The following is a 26308-nucleotide window of genomic DNA, read 5'->3' as shown; positions in this document are numbered from 1 at the left end:
CATCGTGATGCGTGTCACCATAGTGGGAGACAGCAAGTAAATGTTACCATGGCGACAATCTTGTAAAGTTTCCTGGTCTTCAGGTGCCCTCTGAAGACGCTGCAGAAGTGTGACATTGCATTGGAGAAGCTGAAGAACGACATGGCTGTGGTAAAACACGCCTCCTATTACATCATCATCACCCCCATTTCATCTTTACACTTGTGTGTGTATATGTGCAGTATTTGTGTCAGCCACTACTGGATGCTGTCATGGCCAACCTTCACTCCCCTGTCTTTAACCACTCACTACACTGCACCTTCGGCCCCGCCCTAGCCGCCATTCAGGGCCCGCCCATTACGTAAGTTGTGTGTGAGCATGGGACTCACTTCTCAAAAGGGCCGATTTTCCTACATGTCTTTCAGAAAGTTCCATTTTGGGCTTTGGGATGAACCTAAAATGCACTAGAACCATAAAAATTCCATATAGGATTTCCACGTGTATGGCTTTCTGTGACTCCTCCAGTCAACTCTTACAACACTCTTACACTCTAAAGAGGCCGCATAGGAATCACATGACCAATGCGTTGTGTTGAGGAGCATGTCTCATGATTGGTCCAGTAAATTCCATCCATGTTGCATCAGTGCATGAACCCCATCGGGAACTTTTGTGTCGTTTCCCCCAGCGGCCCGTCGGTTTCGTCGTGGAAGCGGAAGCAGGACGAGGACGAGCGTCAGACGGTCCCCAACATCCTTCAGGGTGAAGTGGCCCGGCTGGACGTCAAGTTCCTGGTGCACCTGGACCCGGCCCACTGCAGCAACAACGGCGCTGTGCACCTTGTGTGCAAACTGGGTGAGACGCCAAGACGTCCGCCATGTTTACCTCCAGCCCCACTCTCGCTCACCTCTGACCTCATTTTTTGCCACAGAGGACAAAAACCTTCCAAGTGTTCCTCCATTGCAGCTCAGCGTTCCCGCAGACTATCCGGATCAAAGTCCTTACTGGGCCGACCACGCCGACCAGTATGGTGAGCAGAAATGATTTGTGATCCAAATGTTCTGATCTCGGTCCACGATAAGAACATGCACCTGTGTGCCCACTTGTGTGCGCAGGTGCCAACCACTTCCTGCAGGCGGTTCACAGGACCCTGGCGTCCAAGCTGCTGCAGCTTCCTGATAAGCACTCGCTAACTGAGGTTCTGCACACGTGGGCGCAGAGTGTCCGCCAGGCGTGTTTGTCCTCCGCGTGACGTCACCATCGCAACCAGCAACAACGACACTGTTAAAAGTTTTACCCCACTTAAACTAAAAAAAAAAAAAGATGTCCAGATACCACATCTAAAATATTTGACTTCACAGAAACTAAATCAAGTGACTTCCTATGACCTGATTATTTCATGTTGATGTAAACAATAATTCTTCTCTTGAACCAGCCTTAATTTTTTTGCCTTGATCCAAAATAGTTTCTTCACATTTTAGGTACTGAACCAAATTAATTCTTTTAGTGTTAACTGAATTAACATATTCAATTTGACATCCCGCATTTTATAATGAACCACTGATTGTCAATGAGTGACTCTGCGTCCCTCCCGGATGACCGAGCTTCTCACCCTATCTCGAAGGGAGAGCCCGGACACCCTGCGGAGGAAACTCATTTCGGCCGCTTGTTTCCGGGATCTTGTTCTTTTGGCCACGACCCACAGCTCGTGACCGTAGGTGAGGGTTGGAACGTAGACCAACCGGTAAATCGAGAGCTTCGCCTTTTGGCTCAGCTCTTTCTTCACCACGACGGACCGGTACAGAGTCCGCATCACTGCAGACGCTGCACCGATCCGCCTGTCGATCTCCTGCTCCATCCTGCTCTCAGTCTTTCAAAAGATGTCAGACAACAACCACAACAAAACAAATTGTCTCACAAGCAAATGAGCCCAGACAAACACACTTGGTAACAGGCATACACAATGTATAGCTGTAATTAATCAATATAATATCAAAGACTGCTTTCAGAAAGTAGTGTTGACCTTCAAACTACAAAATTCTAAACACTCACTCAAAGCCCAACAATATAGTACAGCCTTTAACGGCTACAGATACAGTACAATACCATTTGTTTTAAAAATGCAGTCACTCACATATCGAAGCATGATCTCCCAGGTGGGGAAGCGAACCCACGCCACCTGCATCGGAGGCAAGCGGCAGTAACCACTCCGCCACCCAGAGCCGGTGTACGATAATTCCATGGTGGCACTCGTGCTGTCGTTTTCAATCTGCGCGAGTCCATTTGACTCGAACTAAATGTCTGACCTGGAGGCCATGAAGACATGAAGGAAATCAAAAACTTTATTTTGAGTCCTTTGGATGTATTTTTAGTTCCGTCAAATTCAAAATTGACATCTGTCAATGCAAAATAAATGGTTTTCACAATAAAATCAATACCTTTATCCTGTTTTGAATGGATATTACTTTCAATGAAATGCTGACTGCAATCCTTCTTACAGTGTAAATGGCAACCTCTTACGAAAAGATCAATAAAACTATTTTTCTTCATGTCAGAAGACCGCATTCCTCTTCCACGCCCACACATATTTTCTTCACATGATTTAAAAACAAAAGTTTATATGTATCAAAAGTGTAGTGAGAATGCTCTGTAGGACACGTTTGTGAACACATCCACAAACTGGCTGCTTCCTGCCACCGTCAACACCTGAAACACACAACATGATTGACTTGACAAAAAGACGAAACCTATCTGACATGCATGATTGTCAGAAAACGTGAGCCATATAACATACAACCAACATACATGACAAAATATCACGCAACGCTGGCAATGCAGGGAATAGAAATAGAAAGGACTAACGAAATTAAGTTTCTAGGTATTATTATTGATGTACAGTTAACATGGAAAGTGCATATAGGATATGTTACATCAAAGGTATCCCAAACCGTAGCCCTCTTACACAAGGTTCAAGCTCATTGAACAAGAATGCGTTGTTGTGACATAATTCATTGATTGTTCCATACCTGACTTATTGCATTGAAGTGTTGGGGTATGCTGGCAAAACCTACACTGAACCCATTTTTGTTATATAGAAACGTGCTATTCGACTCATTTTCGGATGTGGATACAGAGACCACACTAATCCAATATTTATACAACTTGAAACTTTAAAATTTAATGAATTCATAAAGTTTAACCACCTTAAAATAATGCATAAAGCCCATCAGAAAATTTTACTAATTAACATACAAATCAAATTCAAAGAAAGGGAAAGGGAGTACAAATTAAGAGGAAGAGATATTTTTTCCAAACCTAAATATAAAACAAAACAAAAAGAACGATGTATTTCAATTAAAGGTGTCAGTTTGTGGAACAATCTGGATTGTAAAACCAAATCATCTCAGTCTCTGTATTTTTTAAAAATGTATAAAAGCACAATTACCGATACTAAAAAATACATATCGCACAAAATCATGCTGTTGAATTAATTTGTAAAATTGTTACGTTGAAAGCATCTTGATTGCTTGCTGTCATTTGTTTTGTGTTGATCGGGGGCAGATATAAAAATTTTTTTACTTTCTGTCCCTTTTCTTTTTTTAAGAGTGAAATAAAAATTTTAATTCAAAAAACAAAAAACTTCTGACATTAGATTCTGTCAGTATAACAGTGAGCAAAGATATTGCACATTACAGTATTAAAATTACAACTTTTTTTTTTTTTTTTAAATAGTTGGGTAAATAAAAACAGACTTTTTTTCTGCTGAACACAACCTATTTCATTGTTCAAAATATAGAATGTTTGGTACGTTAAGAAATATGCACCATTAAAGTTGAAAGGAAAAAAATAATTAACATTCTTCATTTTTAATTCTTTGTTGTTCAGTGTCCCATCACAGATGGGCTGATTTTAGAACAGACTCGTAAGCTGCTCATGTTGTCCTTGGGAATAACTAGTACATGCTGGCACCATTTTCTGTTAGGACGATACAAATTAACTCCCGCCTGTCTGCAACTGCTCACCCCTCCCCTCTCTGTTCAGTTGAGGAAGGTGGGGAGGGAGCAGCTTGCTTTTCCAATTATCTTTAAATGGGTGACTTGTTTTATTTCTGCAAGCAGCCAATCATATTGCAGTGGCGCTTTGCCTGATTTTGAGTCCCCTCGGGGAGAAAAACAAAAAACAAAAACAAAACAAAAAAAACGCTCATTACAGATGACGGAAAGTTTTATCGGCAACTGCAACCTTGACTTTTAAGAACCTGGTAAACCATCAAACTTGTAATCTAGAAATTGTCGCTGTTTTTTTTTTTTTTTTTTGCCCAATTTGGAAGACAAACATAACATTTTTTTTTTTTTTACTTCGTGTGGCAGCAATATGCTTCTGTAGATTGGTGCATTAAAAGGACATAAACTCATAAAGTGTCCATGTTGCAAAACTGATAGGCAAGCAGATGATTCCAATTAATCTAATGTTATTGATTCTCATCCCTGCTTCTGACAACACAAGACTGCATGTACCTGGTTTTCAGTGCTGTTGGTGTTGAGCTCCAGGCTGTTGATGTTGTTTGGCGTGCACGGGATCTGAGCCTTGACCTTTCCTCCCAGCAGACAGTGGGACACCGTGGAACCTTGGCCCACCGCCAGAATCTGCGTTGGGATAGTACGGACACGCGAGTTGAAGCAAGCGCGGCTGAGTTTCAGCTGAGGCTGGTTTTGCTCACCATGTCCTGGTAGAAGCTGGCTCGTCTCTGGCAGCCGCTCAGAGCGAAGACTGACGTCGGCGTCAGAGAGCGAAGGTGCCACAAGGAAAGGGACGGACCGCCGCCGCACAGCTGCACCGACACCAGAATCATGACCACAGTCGAAGCCTCGCGAGAGCCACGACCAAAGGATGCTGTCGCAAGTACAGTGAGCCCCCACGTATTCGCCGTTCGGCATTTACAAATTTAGCAGTTTGACGCAAGTGTTGCTGTTATTTAGGTATGTTCGCAACTAAATTGGCCACCATCATTTATGCCACAAAAAGTCTTATTTATGGTGTTAGTCAGTTATTAAATTCAACTGTATAATATCTGTTAAACCGTAGTAGCAGCACAAATGAACGAAAAAGATTATTTCCCCCACATTTTGCGTGTGCTAACAGTTAGCATCTACTGCTGATTCAGCCACCATATACAAAGTTCAATATCGGCTACATCTTGATTCTTCTTTTGGTAGCCTGGAGCATGCTTGATACTTTTGCCTCTTCTCGTTGTGGCAGCTGGTCCACAACAGCTGTCAATCATTGTTCACATGTGGCGTTTGCCGTTTCCTCAAAGTGGAACTTGTTTCTATCATGTCAAAATGGCTGCGCTAACCATTTTGGGACACCTGACGTCAACGTCAGGATCGCCATTGGCTGAACAATAAGACATTACTTTGTCGCCATCTTGTGGCAGCTTAATGTTAAGCAATATTGAAGCGAGTCCAGGGGCTTTATTCTGGTTTGCAAACATCTTGTATCTTGGTGCCAGGGAAACACAGGTAACGCTTGACTCATGGCATCTTGACGCAACGTAATTTTTGGAGATGGTACTTGGTGGAAAGTTTGGCCATAATAAACAATATTTGGCTGCCGGTCTTTTACCTTCGCCACGAACAGCGAGGGCTCACTGTACTGTCATCTTTGTTGTCTTACCATCCAATCAGAGTCGGTGGTCAAACAGCTAATCCACTTGCCAAACTGAGGGCGGGCACATTTCTGACAAAACATGGCAACACGTGAGGCTAAAAAAAACAAAGCAAAAAAAAAAAAATGGCATGGTGATGGCTAACTACAGTCACATGATGATGGCGTCTTACTTGGTACTTGTGCACCTCCACACAGTGAACGCACTGAGATGTCCTGTTGTCTGCACACAACAACAACAACATTAGACAATCACAATATGCCATTTGTCTAAATGCTAATAGCTAATGCAGGTAGTCTGGAGGGAGGCAATTTTGGGAATGTATGTTTGGAACTTGGAAAATGTGGAATTCTGAGGAAGCTGGAATTTTTATTTTATTTTTTGTATGTGGAAAACACTTGCAAAGATGCCCTCGGTGTCTAAACTGTCCTCCAGGCCTCACCCCACATCCTGACGGCGCCGTCCTCGCTGCCCGACAGAACCTCACCCTCGCGCTCCCGCACACTCAGACAGTGGACGTAGTCCGAGTGTCCCTGGAAGACGGACTGAGGATGGAGATGGACAAACGTCAACATTGGCCGCCAACTACAGGGAGTCCTCACGTTACGACGTATGCGACCTACGACATTTCGACGCCTGTGCCTTGTCTATAGCACCTTCATTTTCGTTCATTTCCAGACATGGGAAGTCACAAAGTACAAATACTTTGTTACTGTACTTGAGTAGTTTTTTACACTTTCATCAGTAGACTACTTTTTACTTTTATCTGTTACATTTTAACATGAGTATCTCTACTTTTTACTTGACACACTTTCAAAACAAGCTAGTTACATTTGTTTTTAAATGCATGAAAACGATTCAAATACTTGACCCGGAAGGAAAAGCAGCCGTCTTCTGGCTCCGCCAATCATATGAAGCGTTGCACACGGTTCCCTACAACCCAGCTTGTGATTGGCTCTATGACACGCGATCACATGACGAGCGATTGGCTAGATTAGAACTCAACATTATTGATTCAACGCCGGGCAAGTCAGAGAACAACTGGCCGATGTACAGTATACTCGTTTTTGCTCCATTAGCTAATATCGTTCAAATTGACATAGTAGAAATACTTTTTTACTTCCACTGTCATGTACATTTCAGAGCATGTACTTTTTTTTTTTTTTTATACCACTTTTGAGTAATTACTTGAATGTAACAGTGTACTTTTTAGGGATGTAACTAACTATAACGGCAATATAGCGATATTAAAACTGCCACAATATATTGTCATCATGTCACAATATTAAAAGCGGCACATCTGTTTAAAAAAAAAGCTGGGATTATTTCAATTTGTGCAGTTCTAGCACCCTCTGGTGGCTAGTGTTTTAGTGCATTTAATTTTCACAAGGCATGTTTTGGCCCTTCTATGTTTAAATCCATGCTTATGGTCAGATAAAGGGGAACTTATTTTAGTATGAGCTCATTTTTTTTTTTTTTTTACAATATTGACGTCGATGATGTCATCGGTGAAATCTCCCTGAATGATGATCTCGGCCTCGGCCATGACGGAGGCGCCACAGGAGAACTTCTGAGCAAAGAACCGCTGATGTCAATGTCAAAGGTTGCCAGGCCGCACACATTTTTTGTATCGCTAAACTCCCCACAATATCGTGATAATTATTGCATCGTGACCTTCATATCGTGACCTTCATATCGTGATGTTTGGATATCGTTACATCCTTAGTACTTTTACCAAAGTTGATTGATTTTATTTTTTTTTTTTACACAAGTAGAGAAGGTCAATACTTTTCCCATCTCTGTTAATTTCACACAGCAATCATAACATTCTAATGTTATTTAAAGTTGTGTTGTTGTTTCCATTAGCTCCGCTTTGCCGTCAGCAATGAATGCCCGTGCGGAAACACGAAATATTGGTTCCGGCATCCTCCGGGTGGCACAAATCTTTTTTTTTTTTTTAATTACTGTACAAAGTATTTTGCTGTAAATATCGACTTTAGCAGTGAAATCCGACTTCAAGTTGAAATTCTGGTTGCATCTCGTTACAGCGTAGGAACGGAACTCGTCCGTAACTGGAGTGACTCCCTGTAGCGATGGTCGCGTGCTCGGGCCCACCTTGAAGACGCCGTGCTCCAGGTCCAGGACATGAATGTTGTTGTCACCGCCACCAAACACCACGCTGTTATCCTGACAACAACACACACACACTTTTTTTTTTTTTTTTTTTTTTTTGTGGCCTAAGATGGTTCTGAAAGAGTCTACAACAAATTCCTTTGATGTGATGCTGAACACAGCGACTGCATTTGGTTCCTACTAGTATGCCAAAGTTGTACTACTGGTTTACAGAAATGTCAAAATGTCGTGGAAAAGCAGTAGTTGTAAGACAGTTGGTCCATTGGTTAACGAAATTGTCTAACTCGTGAGGACAAAGAGTGTAGTATATGGACCTTAAAATAAATATCGAAGGTATGACGGCTTTTCCATACTCACTCGGGGGTTGACCACCATGGCGTTGATCTCAGGGATCTCCATGTTGGTTCTGAACAAGGAGGGGGATAGAAGGTGTGTCACATGAATTTGCTGAAAGCTCACCATTGGTGGACTGTGCACCGGGCCGACACAGACTTGTATTCCGGTCTCCTTGTCCACACAGCTTTGACATTCTGAAGGCAAAACACAAGAAAGCGCAACAGTGACGACATTGCGACACCGCGGCGAGTCTGCCGTCGCCTCGCGCTACCTTCTTAATGAGCTCGGCCCAATTCCAGGCGCTGACCGACCCGTCCCCGGCGCTCAGCAGATGGCCGCCAAACGACTCCAAACAGAACACGGGCCCGTCATGAGCTGAGACGCACGGCACGCCGTCAGTCGGATGGACAGATGGCAGACATTTGCCTCAAACAAAATGGAGTCAGCATTGCTCACCTGGAAACGTGAACACGGGCTTCCGACCCGCTTCCGATGCATCGGGGCTCAGGGCTGCGCACAAACTGAAAGAGCAGCCTTCATTGTCATCATCCTCATCAGCCTCATCGTCTTCCTGACTGTGCTCACCTGAAGATGGCGATCTCCCCGTAGTTGTTTCCCGCCGCCAAGAAGCGTCCACATGGCGAAAAACTTTGAGAGAACACGGACATGTGCAGCAGCTGTTGGCACATCACGTGTTATGAAGTCTTGAACACGTCACCAGATTATGTCATGTGTTCTCACACGTTACATCAGCAGGTCATTTAGTGCCATTTCTGCATATTTGTTTTTTTAACATGCCTGTTCTCCCAGCATGCATAGCTGTGAAACATGTCCCAGCCAAGTCTGGCTGGGAAAGGAGTTTTCCCGGGACTTTTCTGACTGCCACTTAATAAGACCAACACACTAATTGTCATTCATCATTTTTGCTGTGTTTAAGGTTAGCTCACTGTTTGTTTGGTAGGAGTTATCCAACGTTTTTTTCTTGCTCAGAAACGTTTCAGATGGTCTGAAACAGCAATATTGTCCCTCTTTGAATGTGAATGAGAAAAGGGCCCACCTTGTGCACCCCACGTATTCATAATCACAACCATGGTGCTACTATTGAAAAACCTATTCATTGACTGCATGTCATTAACACTGTAATTCTTATTAGAACACAGCAGAGGATTTATTCATTAGCGCTCAATGTATACACTAGGAATTCAGTCTGGTTTTGTGTTTTACATTTTGTGTGTTGCAGTTCATAACAAACGCCAAAAATAAGTAAAATAAGGCCCGATTTCTTTTTTTTTTTTGTATTTTCAGTACTCACTGTGTAGAAAATGTATACCGTTATGTTAATATGCATGTAGCGATGCAGCGGTATCAAACAGCGTTGTCTTCCCCCAAATATTAGGGGTACGTTTGTTTTTAAATATATCCAATCAATTCGTCTTTGCTTTGGTTCAAAATTTAAAATAATCTTTATCCAATTTGATGGCTTGTCACAGACTTTCCCCAAAAGTGTCATACTTCTCTTTCATAAATATAAAATATGCAAAACAATGAAACAGAGCATGTCTTCCTAGGAGCCCAGCACCTTAAGCCTACAGTTGCCTCTGATGTGGTTACATGAGAGACTCGGATGCACAAACCTTGACATCTGAGCACAAAAGTAAATGCGCGTTAATGTTTTGAAAACGCATAAGTGAAGTTTACCTCGATGGGCCCCATTGTTGAGGTGCGTGCTCGGACGGCGCGATTTGATCCGCTACTGAAGCGCGCTGTTATGACGTCACCCGTTGAGGTGACGTCACATCTCCTTGCATTCTGGGATTTGTAGTCGGAGGCGCAACATACTCGTTTTGTCATGATGGCAGATGGGACAGTAATGAGTGTGTGGTGTTGAACGGAAGTATTAGTTTTAATTTGTAACAAAAGTAACACAACAATAACATAAAAACACAGCCAAAGTCTTAAATGACGACAAAAACAAAGACATTATTCGGGTCACGAAGCCAACATGGCGCTGCTCTTTTTCCCGCTCGGCCCCGCTCGGCTACGTTCGGTTCGGCTCGGCCTCTTCCGCTAGAGTGGAAAATGAAAATAAAACGCTTATAGACAACAGATTGTCAATTTGCATGGTTTGTCATCTATTCCAGCTTGTCGTCGTAGTGCCGCGCGCATGATGACGCGGTGCGCGGCAGGAAGTGTGTCGTCGTCCTCCCAGTCGTTGTCGTAGCGGCGGCGGGCGGCCAAGAGGCAAAAGTCGAACGTGAAAAAGAAAAGCATCCGATGCCAAACAAATAAAGCATGGTTCGTCGCTGACGGCGCAACGTTTCGCGTTTGCATCTGCTCACCGACGCAGCTCACTTCACTTTTCGGGACGCGGAGGCCGGTGGAGGGGTAAGTTTAAAGGCTGGGAAAGCAGCTATCCCCCCCCCTCAATGGGGGCCGCGCACGGAGGGTCGACATCTTTGTGTAGCTGCGGGGTTAGCTCGGCGGCTAGCGGAAGAACACGGATGCCGGCCAGACGAGGCTGCTCAGCTTGCAATAAATTGATTACGGATAACAGCCCTCGTCTTGCGTGTGTGTACATTTGCAGAGTGAGCATCGCATCCTGGTGTTTGTTTGCTTCCTGTCGAGCGCCTCTAACTGGCCAGGTGCAAATGAGCTAGCCGGTGAGCTAACGTTATCGGTCTGTTGTAGTTGACGCGCACAATGGCGTTTTTTCGTCAAAGACAAACATGTTCTTCACCGCCGCTGTGGTCGCCAGTGACTCTTTTCGCCCAGGGTCGTGTGTGGCGTGCGGGGAGGAAGGCGGCGGCTCGCCGCTCAAGAGCTGTTTTCAGTTTTGTGTAGACGGAAACGAGCCGTCAGCGGTCTCGTTTGTGCTGATGATGGAGGCGGGGAGCGGCGAACAGAGCTCCGTAAATATAAGAGCAGTGAGGCGGGGAAGATGCTCGGCATTGTCCGACAGATGCGTGCTGGAGTTGGGCCAAGGTCAGGCGGCCCCCCGCGGCCCGCTCTTCCTCTCCATCATCCTCGCCATCTCCATCTTTCCCCTTCATTGCGCCGGCACGTCAGTCAAAGAAAGCGATTGGCAACTTTTCACGTAAACAACACGTGCATGCAGAACAAACGAGTTTATTTCTTAGTGTTGTTTGCTGACATGTTGCCAAAGAAACACAAATTGAGCTATAAGAAATATATCTATGGCATTGTCCCGAGTACTTAACTCGTTTCTTACTAATTTTTATAGTATGTACTTGGGATATGTGTATACTGCAGGGAAATTCCGAATTTCATATATATATATATATATATATATATATATATATATATATATATATATATATATATATAATTTCATTATTATTATTATTTTTCCAAATCCACCCTAAGCCTATTTCTTACGTGGATATAAATCAGTTCGGTTACCATTGTGATGCTCAATCGCGCTCATGCATCCTACACATCATCAAAAGGCAACATAATTGTTTGACAGGCACAGAAAGCAATGGCAGATGAAGGAGCAGATAACAGGTCACATGATGGCATGAAATGATTCAGTTAAAAAAAACAAAAACTGCTGTGTAAGCACAAAAGCCTTGAATTACCACAAATGTGTCAGGACTGAGACCTACATGAGTGGGGCAGGTTTACTTCTGTCACCTGATAGTGCCACATTCCGTACACATTACAAGTCATATTTGTTTTCGTAATGCTGACAACTATATAAAAATACCAGATGTAAAGGTATGATCTGACATTTTTCCGTTGCTGTTTATAAACACAGCATTCAAAACTGATACTCGGGGAAGCTCAGTACAGCAGCCAACCAGGAATGAGCGTGAAAACAGTCCACCAATCAGGAGCAGCCGTCCACACAGCCGAATTTCCATATGTAGACAAGAGACAGGACTCAAACTCCTAACACGTCCACGGAAACAGTCCACCAATCAGCAGCGCGTGCTCTCACAGCGAATTTGCATATGCCACTGATAGTAGCCTGCCTCTGCTGCTTAGCTGGAAGGAAAACGTCTCCGCCCAGAACATCAAAACAAATAACATTAACAAAAATTCTAATTTTTACCTTCCAATGTGATCGTGACCCTAGATCAGTGGTGTCCGAACTCGGACCTCGCGGGCCGGAGTCCTGCAGGTTTTGGATGCTTTCCTGCTCTGACACACCTGTTTCCAATGAATAGGATTGTTATCAGGCTTATACAAAGCTTGCTAATGAGCTTCAGGTGTGCTTGAGCAGGGAACCATCCAAAACCAGCAGGACTCCGGCCCTCAAGGTCCGAGTTTGGACACCACTGCCTTAGATAGTTTGCTAAAGTGTCAACTAGAAATCTCTTCGTGATTTGGGAGTAGTGGCTTTGGCTAGCTACCGCCCTGGGCTGAGCCAGGGACATCATAAGCTAGCTGAAATACCCAAAGTCTGATTAGCGATTCGTGTCCTGATGAACATAACAGTTATACGTGAGACCTAATGTGAATTGCACAACATGACCACCGACGCTTCATACATACATTGCAGTAATATGCTTCAGTTTTTCTTTCGGGGCACTTTTAACTGATCTGACAGTTATGAAGGACCTGCTGGGGCTGCCTGCCCTCCGAGCCCCCCACTTGGTGCCAAATGGAAGCATTTTATGAAGCAGAGGGAAACCGAAAGCCCTCGGTAGCGGCAGCCACGCTGATATTTTTGTAATATTTTAATTAAATATTCAGCGCAATCATGATGTGTTAAAGGCGTAATGAGTTGGCTTTCAGTGATTCCTGTAACATTTAGCTCTTCGTTGTGCCACATAAACACCCTTTTGCAATACTTCTTTTCAATTTGTTTGATTAAGGCATAAAATGTGAATTCTGACTTGCAAAATATGATGCAAATTCACTTATTTCGAGCCTCGTATATTAACGATATTTTCCCACCACAACTTGTGGCATATATCAAGCCATACACCAGATACTGATTAGTATTACTTTGCCAGATTTAATATGGATGCCTTGAGATCACTATAGGGGGATAACTGATACTTGCTCCGCATTCCAAAGAGGAATTCCCAGCACATAGTCTTTACTTACCAAACCCAGTTCCAATGAAGTTGAGATGTTGTGTGAAACATGAATAAAATACAATTATTTGCAAATCTTTTTCAACCTATATTCAATTAATATACGCTATTCAATGTTCAAACTAATAAATGTTGGGTATTAGTAATTTTTTAATGTATTTTGGGTGGAAAACTGGTGGATGCTTTGTTGGTGAACTTCTTTCCCATTCTTGACTGATCCTACTATACAACTTGAGATTCTCAACAGTCAGGGGTGTCTGTTGTCTCATGTTTTTATTTTATTTTATTTTTTTATTTTTATTTTATTTTTTACTGTGAAGCCACGATGTTGTCTTGCTGAAATAAGTAGGAACACCCCTGAAAACGACATTTCTTGGATGACAGCATATATAAGCATATATATTTTTGTGCCCAGCACAAGTCTAGTGCAAAGCGCAGCCTCGCCTGCGAGCATAGGTGGAGTTTTCTTTATTTTTATAATTATCCTAGACTTTGCACAGGTAGATTTTTAGATTTTGGCTGTGAGGGGTCTTTTGCACTGTGGTATGGAACTAGTGGTGTAGTCCACCCACTTCTTTTTCAGGCATTTTGCGTGTACCCACTTCTAAATCCTCAGTTTTGCAACTACTCGCTTCCAAATCCTCCTTGATGCGTACCGTTCAGTACCTCTACCAATTGGCTGGTAGACGATGCGTTCGCTGATTAGATTGGCTAACTTTATACCTGAGGACTGATGAGCCCATCGTAGGCAGAGTAGGGTGATTCATAGACACGGTGAATGATCTTTCAAATACTAGTAGTGTGAATTGTCTTGTACCTCGTGATTCGATCTGTATCATGATTTGATTCGATGCCGATTAATCCCGATACAAATCTATAAGTCGATTATTGCGATGTTTTTTTTAATTCAAATTTAGAAAATACTAATCAGTTAGCTTACGCTAAAATTTGTATGAAAATGTGTTTATCTGAAATTTCAGGCGTATATCTGTGAGCCACTGTATTTAACAAACAGGTTGCAATCTGTTTCATGTTTGAACATAGGGGTTGGTGATATGGCCTAAAAATTATATCACGATATTTCAAAGAAATTTGCGGTGACAATATTTTTGACGATATTGGTTATAATTACTGAACAATAGATTTGTGATTGACACTTCAGAATAGTAGCACCTTTATTGCAGCAACAATATTTAAGCCACCATTTTTTTCCAGAATTGAAATGTAAACCAAGTGCAAATATACCAACTGTAATGGAATAAAATGGAAATAAAAACAGGCCAGATATGTATTGTTTACCCTGCGAATTGTAACATAACTGTTTAAAAGACATTTACTTAGCAAATACAATGAAAGCACATACCTTCAGCAGTCAGTGGCAAATTGCATGACTCAAAAAAAGTCCACAATTTTCTCCTGTGTAGTTGAGCCTCGCGATGTTAGGGGGGGGGCCGCCAATGATACAGTAGTAGCCAGTTTGTGGCGTTATGCTTCGTACATCGCAGGCAAGTGTATTGTTAAAAAAATGTTTTCCCTCTGCGATTGTTTAGGCAGTGGTTATTCATGCCGCAACCAGCAGCAACCCTCCTCGAGCGTTATTTTGCTGTGAATGGCTCTGATTGTTTAATAAGAGGAGCGAGAAAATGCCGCGTTTCTTTGTAGACATTACTAGCAGGTATGAATAACACAGATGTGCACTTTTAGGGCGCTGCGCGATAGAAACGCTTTCCTGTTAAAGTTAGGGTGGTAGAACCGCACACATGCTTGACATCACGAAAGCAAATTGACGTGTTGGGTTCTGAAAGGTGAGAGTGGCGTGCACAAAGTTCATTTACACAGGTAACCTGTAAGTTCTCCCCTTGCGGATGATGTAGTTGGCTGCGCATTCGGACGTGGGCAATTAGAGGTCGCCTTGCCCCTCCGATTTGTGCATCCATGTGTGACCACCACCACCACTTGTAATGTGCGGTCAGTGGGTTGCTATTAAAATGTTTTGAAGATGATATGTTACTGCGATTAGCTGGCGATCAGTTCAGGGTGTACCCTGCCTACTGCCCGAAAACCAGCTGGGATAGGCTCCAGCACTTCCACGACCCTTGTGAGGAATAAGCGGTTAAGAAAATGGATGGCTGGATGGATGGTAATGTTAATGATTTGTTCAATTAATCGGCGTGATTGCAGTGATGAGGAGGGATTGTCCCACGCTCATGTCATACTTATGAATGAAATACGGAGACATACACCACATGCCTGCGGAGCGCCGAATCAGTCTGCATGTGCCTCGATCAAATCCACAAAAAGGATCATTGAATCATTTGCCGGCACATTGTTGGAAATTACTAGATACACACAGTGTAGATAACGAGGCAGACTTTATTTGAGGTGAAGAGATTGACAGGTAACGCTTTTTTTACCATTTCAGACGCAAGAATGTCACAGCACGAGTGAATCACTTGTCATTATTTCTCAGATTTAATTAAATACTAATTATGACGCCACCCTTCCCCCTTTTTGTGTCCGTAGTAACTCCTCCACAGGCCACCTGGCAGGTGCGTGGCCCGATTGGCCACTGGGCAAAAGATGGCCAACGCACTCGACTGACGAGCAAAGACCCTCCCAAGCGAAAGCCCCACCCATGCGCCCCAATGGTCACCAACGGTCACACCGTGGCGACTCCCACCTGAACCTGGCGCCAGAGTACTATGGCAATGCATGATATGAGTCGTGCCAAGGGTTTCCCCTGTAAAGAATGTGATATGGTCTGCCCCAGTACTCCAAGTCTTCTCGAACATATGAAAGCACATTACCAGCAAGGAGAAAGTGGACGTTTTGAGTGTGAACAGTGTGGACGAATCTACAAGCACGCAGCAAGTTTGGCCAACCATAAGAAGTCTCACGAAGTGGGTTCTTTTCAGTGTCCCGTCTGCACCCGTACCCTGCCCAACGCGGTTGCCCTCAAGAATCACCTTCGCATACACACCTTGTCCCCAAGTAGCGCTCACGCCGAAGAAGAGAGTGAGGAGGTGCCTGAGGAAGGAGGTCCTCAAGAAAGGGACTATACCCTTGGCCAGGATCTCTCAGACGGCTTTGGGCGTCCTCATTTGAACAATAGCGCCCTGCAAGGCCACGAAGGCGGCAAAAGTTCCCCTGAGCCGGACGACGGCTGGGACCGGCCGTTCAAGTGTGACCAGTGCGACAGAACCTACCGGCACCACGGCAGCTTGGTAAACCACAAGAAGTGTCACCAGCAAGGAAGCTTCAAGTGCTCCGTGTGCTTCAAACAATTCAGCAACCTGGCTGCCCTCAACAGCCACGAGAGAACTCACTCCAAGTTCAAGAGCCCCGCAGCGTCCATGGTGAGCAGCAGTAGCGGCAGCGGCCTCCACCAGTCTGAGCGCGGTGGAGGTGGCGGATCTCAGGCCACCCAGAGCGACAACGCCAACTCCTGCTTCTGCCACCTGTGCCAAATTGCGCTTCCCAACAAGGCCGACTTTCAGGAGCACATTCTCCTGCACAACACCACCTCGCCGTCCCTCGGACTGTCCCGGACCTTTCCTGGTATCATGCCTCACAATCTGAGTGCGGTTCGATCTCCGGCATACACTCCAGCTCTTGGGGACCCTCTACCCCTGCCACCTTTGCCCGGTGATAAAAGGGGTCCGTACGACCCCATAATGGGCCCTCCTGTCAACAATCCCATATATACATGTGCATACTGTGGAGCGGGACATCCTGACCTGGAGACCCTCAAAGTACACTACCTGACCCATGACCCCCACCCCGCCTCCCACGGCCAGGACAGCTCCTTACTCAACTCAGAAACATTAAGCTCCGGTTCACAGGGATCGGTGTCATCTTCATTGGGCAGCCGTGTGGCCCAGGCCGGTTCTCCGGATGACGGCGAGCGTCGCTTCAAGTGTGGCGAGTGTGGCAAGAGCTACCGGCACGCAGGCAGCCTGGTCAACCACAAGCGCTGTCATCAGACGGGCCACTATCAGTGCACCATCTGCTGTAAGCAGTACCCTCACTTAGCAGCATTACACAGCCACTTGCGAAGCCACAAGGGGCGCTCCTCCAATCAGCCTCTGGGCGACGGCAATGACTGGTTATCTCCAGAGCCGCTGACGCTGGACTCTCAGCAGAGCTATGTGCAGGAGAGCAGCGCCGCCACCACGCCCATCTCACTGCCGGGAAACCTCACAGACCCTACCCACTTTGTACCAGACGGCGGTCACAGCAGCGCTTTGGACTCGCTCGAGTTCCACGACCGCTTCGACGGAGGCACCGCCCACCGGCAGGCCGACCGCCACGTGTGCGCAGACTGCGGCGAGATGTATGCCGACGTGTCTGGTATCAAGTCGCACATGTGCCCCCGCCGTGGTCAACCGCCGCCGCAGCAGCAGAGTAACATGTCCAACGGTTTTATAGGCAACATGAACTACCACAACTCCAGTAGCAGCTCCATACCTTCCGGCAGTCTGAAGGAGGGGAGCGGTCAGCGACAGTACTCCCAGACCGGAGGCAAGAGGATGGGAAACGCCGACAAGGATGAGGACGACGGAGAAATCTACCAATGCTCCGTATGCGGGAACCATTATGCCAGCCTCCGTGCTCTGCGCAGCCATCTGCGCAGTCATGCCAATAATCCCTCCGGTCCCGGACCATCCAGCCTGCAGCAGGACTGGAGGATGATCTGCTCCACATGTGGCCAAAGCTTCGCCAGAAAACAAGATCTTCTAAATCACCAATTGGTCCACGGTCCCCAGAGGCCAGACGGCCAACAACAGGGCATCGGAGGTGCTTCGGCCAACGGCAGCGACAAAATGGATGGCCGTAGCCACATTTGCGTGGACTGTGGTATGTTCTTCGCTGACCGTCATCACCTCATCACCCACCTGTGTCCCGGTAAGAATCGGGCCAGCTCCTTGAGTAAGCAGGGCCTCAATGGCGCCAAAGAAATGTCCGGAGGTGAGGGCCTTGGCAGCGGAGTTGCAGGCGGAAGCCGTGACGTAGCTGGGAACGGGCGGCGGCCGATGGTGGACCAAAGTGACAAACCCCACAAGTGTGACCAGTGTGGCCGAGGCTACAGACACCCTTGTTCCCTCCTCAACCACAAAAAGTCCCACAAGACTGGCGTGTTTCGCTGCCTGGTGTGTCAAAAACGTTACTACAACCTGCTGGCCCTCAAGAACCACCAGAGGACTCACTTTGACCTCAAGAGGTACGGCCACAGTTTTACTTTTCCACCTATCGCAACGAGGGATTTAATAGTTCATTGGTTTGTCAGTCCAACTCTCAACAAAGGCCTTAATTGCCATTAAAATGTCTTAAATCAATCTTTTAACAATCATACCGGCAATTGTTTTTACACATGATTAAGTAGGATTTTATACTTGCAAGGTCTCAAATCTATAAATCAGTAACAATGTTCGATGCCACTTTTATTCAGACCAACACTAATACTAGTATTCAACTCTTGGGTACTCGCCTATACTGATACCAAATAACTGATACCACTAGTAACTTTTGATACATAAATGTTGTATTAAACCAATGATTGTTAATTTTAAAGAAATAGTTCTGACAAAAGGCAGAACATTCACCCTGCAATACAATTTCAGTTCAAAATAAAACAATTCTGAAATTAGGAGGCAAACAAAAGTGCAAAATTATACTGACAGCTTCTTGATTTTTAGTCTCTGTTTGTTATAGATTTAACTGCAAAATAATATAAGTTCAGCTGTTAAGCACGACACTATGAAGTTGCAATGAAGAGTACATCACTCTGCTGCATGTGTCAGGAAAAATAAAAACATATTACATAATGCACTGAATAATCAGATTCTAGTTTTCTCAGTCAAAGCAGGTAAATGTGTAAAATAAGTAGACACATGAAATACTGTAATGGAGAAGGTCATCCTACCACACAAATTAAGTTGGCAAATAAGCATATAAATTTGGTGAATGCGCGCTAATATTGCGCTTTAAGCAAACTTATAAACATACATCAATGTTTTACATCTTAATCGGCAAATAAAAGGATGGACATAGATAAATTAAAAAACAAACAAAAAACTGTCAGCCTTTCCAAAATTAAGTAAACATACGTTTGGGTAAAAACACACTAATACATCTCTAAGCACTAATATAAATAAACTAGGGCTGTCAAAATTAAGCGTTAAATCTGGATATTAATTTAAATTCTTTAAAGCGTTAAAACTATACAGGGATCACAGTCTCAGCCTCCCTGGTAAGGTTTATTCAGGGGTGCTGGAGAGGAGGGTCCGTCGGGATGTTGAATCTCTGATTCAGGAGGAGCAGTGTGGTTTTTGTCCTGGCCGTGGAACAGTGGACCAGCTCTACACCCTCGGCAAGATCCTCGAACGTGCATGGGAGTTCGCCCAACAAGTCTATATGTGTTTTGTCGACTTTGAAAAGGTGTTTGACCGTGTCCCTCGGGGAGTCCTGTGGGGGGTGCTTCGTGTATACAGGGTACAGAGCCCTCTGATACGGGCTGTTCAGTCCCTGTACGACCGATGTCAGAGTTTGGTCCACTTTGCCTGCAGTAAGTCAGATTCGTTTCCAGTGAGAGTTGGACTCCACCAAGGTTAACCTTTTGTCACCAATTCTGTTCATAACTTTTATGGACAGAATTTCTAGACGCAGCCAAGGCATTGAGGGGGTCCAGTTTGCTGGCCTCAGCATTGCATCTCTGCTTTTTGCAGATGATGTGGTGCTGTTGGCTTCATCAAGCCGGGGCCTCCAGCTCTCACTGGAGCGGTTCGCAGCCGAGTGTGAAGCGGTTGGGATGAAGATCAGCACCTCCAAATCCGAGACCATGGATCTCAGTCGGAAAAGGGTGGAATGGCCCTCTCTGGGTCAGGGATGAGATCCTGCCTCAAGTTGAGGAGTTCAGGTTTCTTGGGTTTTGTTTACTTGTGAGGGCAAGGTGGAGCGGGAGATCAGCAGGCAGATCGGTGCAGCATCTGCTGTGATGCGGACTTTGGATCAGTCCGTTGTGGTAAAGAAGGAGCTGAGCCGAAAGACGAAGCTCTTGATTTACCGGTCGATTTACGTTCTACCCTCACGTATGGTCACAAGCTGTGTGTCGTGATAGAAAAAAAACAAGGTCCCGGATACAAGTGGCTGAAATGAGTTTCCTCCAAGATGGACTGAGAAGCTCGGTCATCTGGGAGGGATTCAGAGTCGAGCCGCTGCTTCTCTGAGTTGAGAGGAGCCAGCTGAGGTGGCTCGGGCATCATGTTCGAATGCCTCCTGGACGCCTCCCTGGAGAGGTGATCTGGGCAAGTCCCACCGGCGGTAGGCCCCGAGGACAACTCAGGACACGCTGGAGAGACTGTTTCTTGTCTTGGCCAGCCTGTGAATGCCTTGGGATCCCGCCAGAGGAGCTAGATGAATTGGCTGGGGAGAGGAAAGTCTTAACTTCCCTGCTAAAACTTCTGCCGAGTCCAGATAAGCGATGGATGGATGGATGGATGGATGGATAAAGCGTTAAAAAGGAGTGAGAATGATGAGTCGGTAACTCGGAGAGGCGGCCAAAAGAATGAGACTCCATAGCAGAATAATGAGTGCTAGGGGTGAAGTCATTACCGCATTGCTTTATACATGTTACCAACTTTGCTCTCCAAGCTGAATTCTCGCGGCATTTGTGAGTTCACAAACTCCAGAGAATACATCTTGTATCAAGCCCATTGATATCCACCGATCTGAACTACTGGTGGTTTGGACCAAGAGCGACATTGTGTCTGGGGGCGGGATATGCAGCTGTGACGAAACCAGGAAGCGCTGACACCGTGGGAAACAAACTAATCTTAAATGGACGAATGGACGCTGCAATTAATTCTGATCTGAAAGAATTACTTACCGTTTCATTGTTGAATTTTGAACACTGAGAGGCGCTTCAAGCATTTTTAGCTGGTAAAGATGCTCATGCGCCCCACCCCCCGACGACATTTTCATCCGCGGCCCTGATTGGTCAAAACCAAAGTTAGCCGTGCACAAGGTGCGCATCGTCCAATCTGCTAGAAGTATTGTAACGAATGTCCCGTCTCGTTGGCTTAAACCCAGAATTTGATTTTTCATCTGTACTCTATGTGAAAGCTTCCGTGCGTCTGTGGGCTTATTACTTTGCGACGTCGCCACATCATGTAATGGCAAATCATATTTTGAATCCCCACAAAACAGTGACCGAGACTCACCACTCGTTAAATGTTATGGCAGAACACCACATGCTGCGAATGCCCAGGCTTGCACAGTTCAGTTGATCCCACCCGCACTTGTTGTAATGGAAAAGAGGAAAAGAAACGGATGCCATGCAGTGTGGTGCCGGTAAAAAAAAAAAAAGAAAAAAGTCAGCCATTAGTACAAGCCGCCAGCTCCCTCAACTATACTGTATTGTGGCCCTCATTTTCCTCTTGTAATACAGTACTATCAAGAGGAAAATGAGGGCCACCAGACCCAAAAAGGCAATACCATGGCACATCGAGGCAGTGATTAAGGCAAACAGATTCCTAACCAACAACTAAAGATTGACATATTGTTTTGAAAATACCATCCATCCATCCTTTTTTTCCAATGCCAAACACTGGGAAGTATGCATGGCGATTTCTTCACAGTAGTTTTAATTTTTTGAAATCCTGTTTTTCGTGGGTTTTATGAGCTGGAAGCCTAAATAATGTAAAGATAAACAATTACTTGAAATCCCTTATCCATAATCTATGAAAGTTTGAATTTTTGAATGGAGTTATGGAAATTATTCAACTTTTCGAGGATATTCTAATTTTTTTTTACAAGCACCTGTACATTAAAATAAATCTGGTATTGGCCTTATACTGATACCTGTTTTCGGTACTCTCTAATCTCTAAAACTAAGGTAACAGGTAAAAATTATTTACTGAATGACTTCTGGTAACATTGCAAAATTATGACGGCGTCGCTAACAAAAGAGTGATGTGGTTTTAGTCGAGACTCTCACTGTATCAAGTTCAGACAACATAGGACCTGGAACCATTTAATTTGAAATGATATGAAAAAGCTGCAATTGGCTGGCAACCAGTTCTGGGTGTACACCGCCTACTGCCCAAAGCCGGCTGGGATAGGCTCCAGTACCCCTGCGACGCTTGTGAGGAGTAAGCGGTTAAGAAAATGGATGGATGATATTAAAACGTCTTGAATTGAATTAGCCTAAAGAAGTACCCAATACCTTGAAATATGGCCAGTATGGGGCATATGCCATGGAGGAGGCAGGACTTACGACTTCCGGGTTTCACACATCAGCTTTGTTTCCGTTTCCTGTTTACAACGTGTGGGCCATGTCCCATTACTTGCGCTTCTGCCTTTGTGCCCCTCGGTTGCGCGGATGTGTGAAACCCGGAAGTCAGAAGTTTGTGGCATCTACCTCATTGGCTTCCAATATCAATACCTGGTATTAATTTTCCGTTGCAAAACTGTTGACAAGTCGGGCTCGTATTAACTGCATCCTCTGCTGATTTGCTGCCAAGTAGAGTCCATCATGTCGTTCTTGATTTTTTTTGTTTGTTTGTTTTGTTTTCTTTGATCAGAAATGGCTGAATTGTGCTTGTGATGAATGCATGTGCATTTGAAAGGAGGACAAAATTGATGTGTGTCCCATCCAACTGCAGGCACAAGTGTGAAGAATGTGGAAAGGCCTTCAAGATCCAAAAACAGCTGATTAACCACCTCCGTCTCCATGAAGAACACCGCGCCAAAGGTCTGGTCCGGACCGGCCCCAATGGCTCGCGATACCAGCAGCCCGGCCCGTCACAGATGCAGAGCATGCGAGGGGGGGACTCAAAGGGCCCCGCTATGGACGTCAAATACTCTCAGCAGGGCTTCAAAAAGCCCTACTCATCTGCCGGGACGTCCAGGCCTCAGAAGTTTGACCCGGCCGAGAGCGGGCGGAGGCCTTTCGCCTGCGAGGAGTGCGGCAAGACGTACAGACACGCAGGCAGCTTAGCCAATCACAAGAACCTCCACAAAATCGGCGAGTACCACTGCAATGTGTGCAACTCCACGTACCCCAACAGGCTGGCCATGAAGAACCACCTCCGCCTCCACTTCGCCCAGAAGAAGCACAACTGCCAGGAGTGCGGTAAGGGTTTCCGTACCCAGAGGCAGCTGGCCACACACACCACGGCGGGCCTGTGCAAGGGCCCGCAGGGTCCGGGCGCCCAGATGGACTTTGAATGCGATGGCTGCTGCGAGGGTTTCTCGTCGGCCGAGCAGCTGGCGGCGCACGACTGTCCCGCCCAGCATCTTCCATCCTCGTCGTCGGCCGGCAGCTCGGCCAACGTCAGCTTGGAGAGGAGCTCGGTGGACCTGGACTCGGACGAGAGGCCTTATGCCTGCGACCTGTGCAGCTGCGCCTACAAGCATGCCAGCTCTCTGCTCAACCACAAGCACACGCACAAGACGGGCGACTTCCGCTGCAACTTCTGCGACAAGCCTTACACCAACTACATGGCGCTGCGCAACCACATGCGCATCCACACACAACGCAAGAAGCACATCTGCCACACGTGTGGAAAAGCCTTCCGCCTGGCCCGCTTCCTGCGCAACCACCAGAAGGTCCACGAGGAGGGCGCCACCCCCTTTGGCTGCCCCACCTGCGGCAAGAGTTTCCAGGGGAGGTCTGGCCTGGCCCGACACCGCTGCGGGGACAACCAGGTAGGCATGGATGTCAGGAGGAAGACGGCCGGAGCCACGGGAGAGGGCGACGAGTGTCGGTACACGTGAGTTGTCCTCACTTCTTTGTCATTCTTGGAACTTGTCCAAATAGTGAAGATGAATTTAGCTCTGCACATGTCTATTCCAGGTATATGATCTCCAATCCGGCTTCCTTGGGACCATTCGCGTGCCGGAATTCGGATTTTTCTGAAGTTTGGACAAATTGAATTAGTGGAGAGACCAGTTAAGTCACCCCCGTTTGCTTTCAGTTAGCATCCACTCTGTCTTTGTGCTGCTGATGTTGTGTGTCCTTGTGTGTGTGCGTGCTTGAGACCGGCCCACTTGTAGACAAGATTAGAAAGGGGGCGCGGAGGGGGGTGAGGGGGACCGCGCCATTCGGCCGGTCCGCCTTGTCCAGCCCCTGCTTCGGCCGCTCGGAGCTCTTGCTGGCTAAGCCGGATTGCAGATCATATACTGTAAAACTAATGTTAATACCGATGTAGGACTCTAGGTTTGATGTGATGTGCACTTCCGGAGAGTTCTGCCTCGTGTTTAACGTTGCGTCTGTACGCAGGTGTGACCAATGCGGACGCTCCTACCGACACGCCAGCTCCCTCCTCAACCACAAGAACACACATACGCTTGGCATCTACCACTGCCCTGTGTGCCTCAAGACCTACTCCAACCTCCTGGCCCTCAAGAACCACCGCCGCATCCACTCTGAGATGCGCAGACACCGCTGCCACGACTGCGGCAAGAGCTTCCGGGTTGCCTCACAGCTCTACAACCACCGGCGGGTCCACCAGAAGCAGCGGGAACTGACTTGCTCTTTGTGCTGCCGCGCCTTCCCCACACAGGCCAGCTTCCGACTGCACATGGAGATCAGCCACGGCCAGGCGCCACAGCGGCCTCCACCCCACCGCCACCGGCCGGTCTGGGGCTCGGGCCTGGACCTCACCTTGATGCAAGAGCAAGGCATCGACGGCGCGGCTAGGGCCCGCGGACGTCAGGCGGCACCCAAGGCCCACGTGTGTGACCAGTGTGGCCGCTCCTACCGCCATGCCAGTTCCCTGGTCAACCACAAGAACAGTCACAAGACCGGGAGCTTCTTTTGCAACTCGTGCCACAAGCAGTTCCCCAACCTGATGTCCCTCAAGAACCACCGGCGCATCCACACTGAGCCCAAACGCTACCAGTGCCCTGAGTGTGGGAAGTCCTTCCGGGTGTCCACGCAGCTCATCTGCCACCGCCGCATGCACACCAAGGAAAAACCGTTCACGTGCTCGCAGTGTGACAAACGCTTCTCCTCCAAGTCCAACCTCAGGCACCACATGAAGGTTCACTGGGCCGGCAACTCTGCGACGCCGCCCCGCAGAGCTGCCGGCCCGCCTCCCAACTTTGGGGGCATGTCGAGCGGCACCTTCATTTGAACGGGGCTTGGTGCGGTTCATGTGTGGGAGAGACAAACTGGACGTGTGAACGCACGCAAACGCACCCAGGACCACGGCCGCCTCGCTTCCTGGACACGCCCAATTGCGACTTGAGTGACTGTTGGGCGGAGCTAAGTCAAGGTGGTAGGGGCATGGCCTTTGATGGGGTGGGACTTTGACTTTGCATAGTCCCCACCCCCAACACTTATAGCCTCTGCGATTGGACAGTGGACAACATCGTTCTCGACCACGAACAGGATTAGCCGATGTGTAAGTAAGGACGATGGGCGTGTCTGTCTGGAAGGTCTGCCTACTGATTGTGTAGAATAGTTAGTGTCGTAACGGCACATATGTGTACACGTGTACGTGTGTGTAGTAGCAGCAGCGCGAGTGTGTAGATGTCTTTAGAGCTGTGACCCATAACCTCCTGGCCCCCTGTTCAAAAGGGACCTTTGTATCTCCTAGCGTAGCTTTAGCCGTATTTATTGACTGGACGCTGCGGTCCTAGTTTGCGTCATGATGTTAGAGAGCGCGTTTGACTTTGTACGTTTAGTTTTGAAGTCATGTGACTTTTCTAATGTCTTTTGATAATTTGTTAACATGAAACTGCTGAAGACTGAAAATAAAACGGATAAAAAAAAAAAAACGTGCGTCAAACGCGCGTCGTCCATTCACTTGCGTCACTAGCACACGCGTTAGCATCGACGTCCTGTGGACAACTGTGGAAAAATGCCTGATGTCACCTGTCATTAAAAGAGGAAGGCCACCCGCAAGTGGAATTACACAATGAAAGATGTGGAGAGACTCACCTCCTGGGAACACTTGTCCTTAATGTTATTGTTTTAATATTGACTCTGTTTCTTTTTACACTTGTATTATCGGTCTACGCATGTCACTTTGTATTTTGTATTTCGTGTTTTGACATCAAACTCGACTGTAAACTTCATTTACACGCATTAAAAGACTTCCACAAAAAGTTTTCTTACTCACCA

The 26308-nt window shown here is 46.3% G+C and overlaps 2 protein-coding genes, 1 long non-coding RNA gene and 1 pseudogene across 7 annotated transcripts in view; 3 read left to right on the top strand and 1 right to left on the bottom strand.

The window, feature by feature from the left end:
- LOC144023892 (mediator of RNA polymerase II transcription subunit 15-like) overlaps positions 1-2525 on the top strand; it is a 17387-nt pseudogene extending 14862 nt beyond the window's left edge. Inside the window, exons 14-17 of the transcript XR_013284639.1 lie at positions 84-340; positions 665-831; positions 908-1006; positions 1092-2525. The product of XR_013284639.1 is annotated as a mediator of RNA polymerase II transcription subunit 15-like (transcript). The remainder of the gene's footprint in view (positions 1-83; positions 341-664; positions 832-907; positions 1007-1091) is intronic.
- On the bottom strand, positions 2305-11151 carry thoc6 (THO complex 6). Of its 2 annotated transcripts, none has more exons than XM_077530121.1 (13): positions 10851-11151; positions 8699-8790; positions 8570-8634; positions 8385-8488; positions 8270-8307; positions 8135-8183; positions 7760-7831; positions 6087-6189; positions 5817-5866; positions 5653-5715; positions 4697-4807; positions 4494-4622; positions 2305-2682 (listed from the first exon to the last, which is right to left on the bottom strand). In XM_077530121.1, exons 2-13 carry the CDS (start codon positions 8779-8781, stop codon positions 2602-2604), a joined length of 948 nt encoding a protein of 315 aa, XP_077386247.1. In that variant the 5' UTR covers positions 8782-8790; positions 10851-11151; the 3' UTR covers positions 2305-2601. The 2 variants fall into 2 exon arrangements, with proteins under 2 accessions (XP_077386247.1, XP_077386238.1); XM_077530112.1 differs by lacking the exon at positions 10851-11151 and adding an exon at positions 9812-10835.
- LOC144024282 (uncharacterized) lies at positions 4304-9243 on the top strand. Its single transcript, XR_013284724.1, has 3 exons — positions 4304-5498; positions 6080-6254; positions 7693-9243. It is a non-coding gene; the product is annotated as an uncharacterized LOC144024282 (long non-coding RNA).
- LOC144023726 (zinc finger protein 646) lies at positions 10239-26308 on the top strand. 3 transcript variants are annotated; one of them, XM_077529518.1, is made up of 5 exons: positions 10239-10498; positions 15703-18400; positions 22842-23951; positions 24035-24129; positions 24461-24609. In XM_077529518.1, the coding sequence occupies exons 2-4, from the start codon at positions 15882-15884 to the stop codon at positions 24111-24113; spliced, it is 3708 nt and encodes a 1235-aa protein (XP_077385644.1). In that variant the 5' UTR covers positions 10239-10498; positions 15703-15881; the 3' UTR covers positions 24114-24129; positions 24461-24609. The 3 variants fall into 3 exon arrangements, with proteins under 3 accessions (XP_077385644.1, XP_077385627.1, XP_077385636.1); XM_077529501.1 differs by lacking the exon at positions 24035-24129 and having other exon boundaries at positions 24461-26308; XM_077529510.1 differs by lacking the exons at positions 10239-10498; positions 24035-24129 and adding an exon at positions 10539-10773 and having other exon boundaries at positions 24461-26308.

Source organism: Festucalex cinctus, chromosome 1, assembly GCF_051991245.1.
Source record: "Festucalex cinctus isolate MCC-2025b chromosome 1, RoL_Fcin_1.0, whole genome shotgun sequence".
In the NCBI taxonomy this organism is placed as follows: domain Eukaryota; kingdom Metazoa; phylum Chordata; class Actinopteri; order Syngnathiformes; family Syngnathidae; genus Festucalex; species Festucalex cinctus.
The sequence above is the reverse complement of the archived record's forward strand: the minus strand, read 5'-3'. Positions and strand labels throughout refer to the sequence as shown.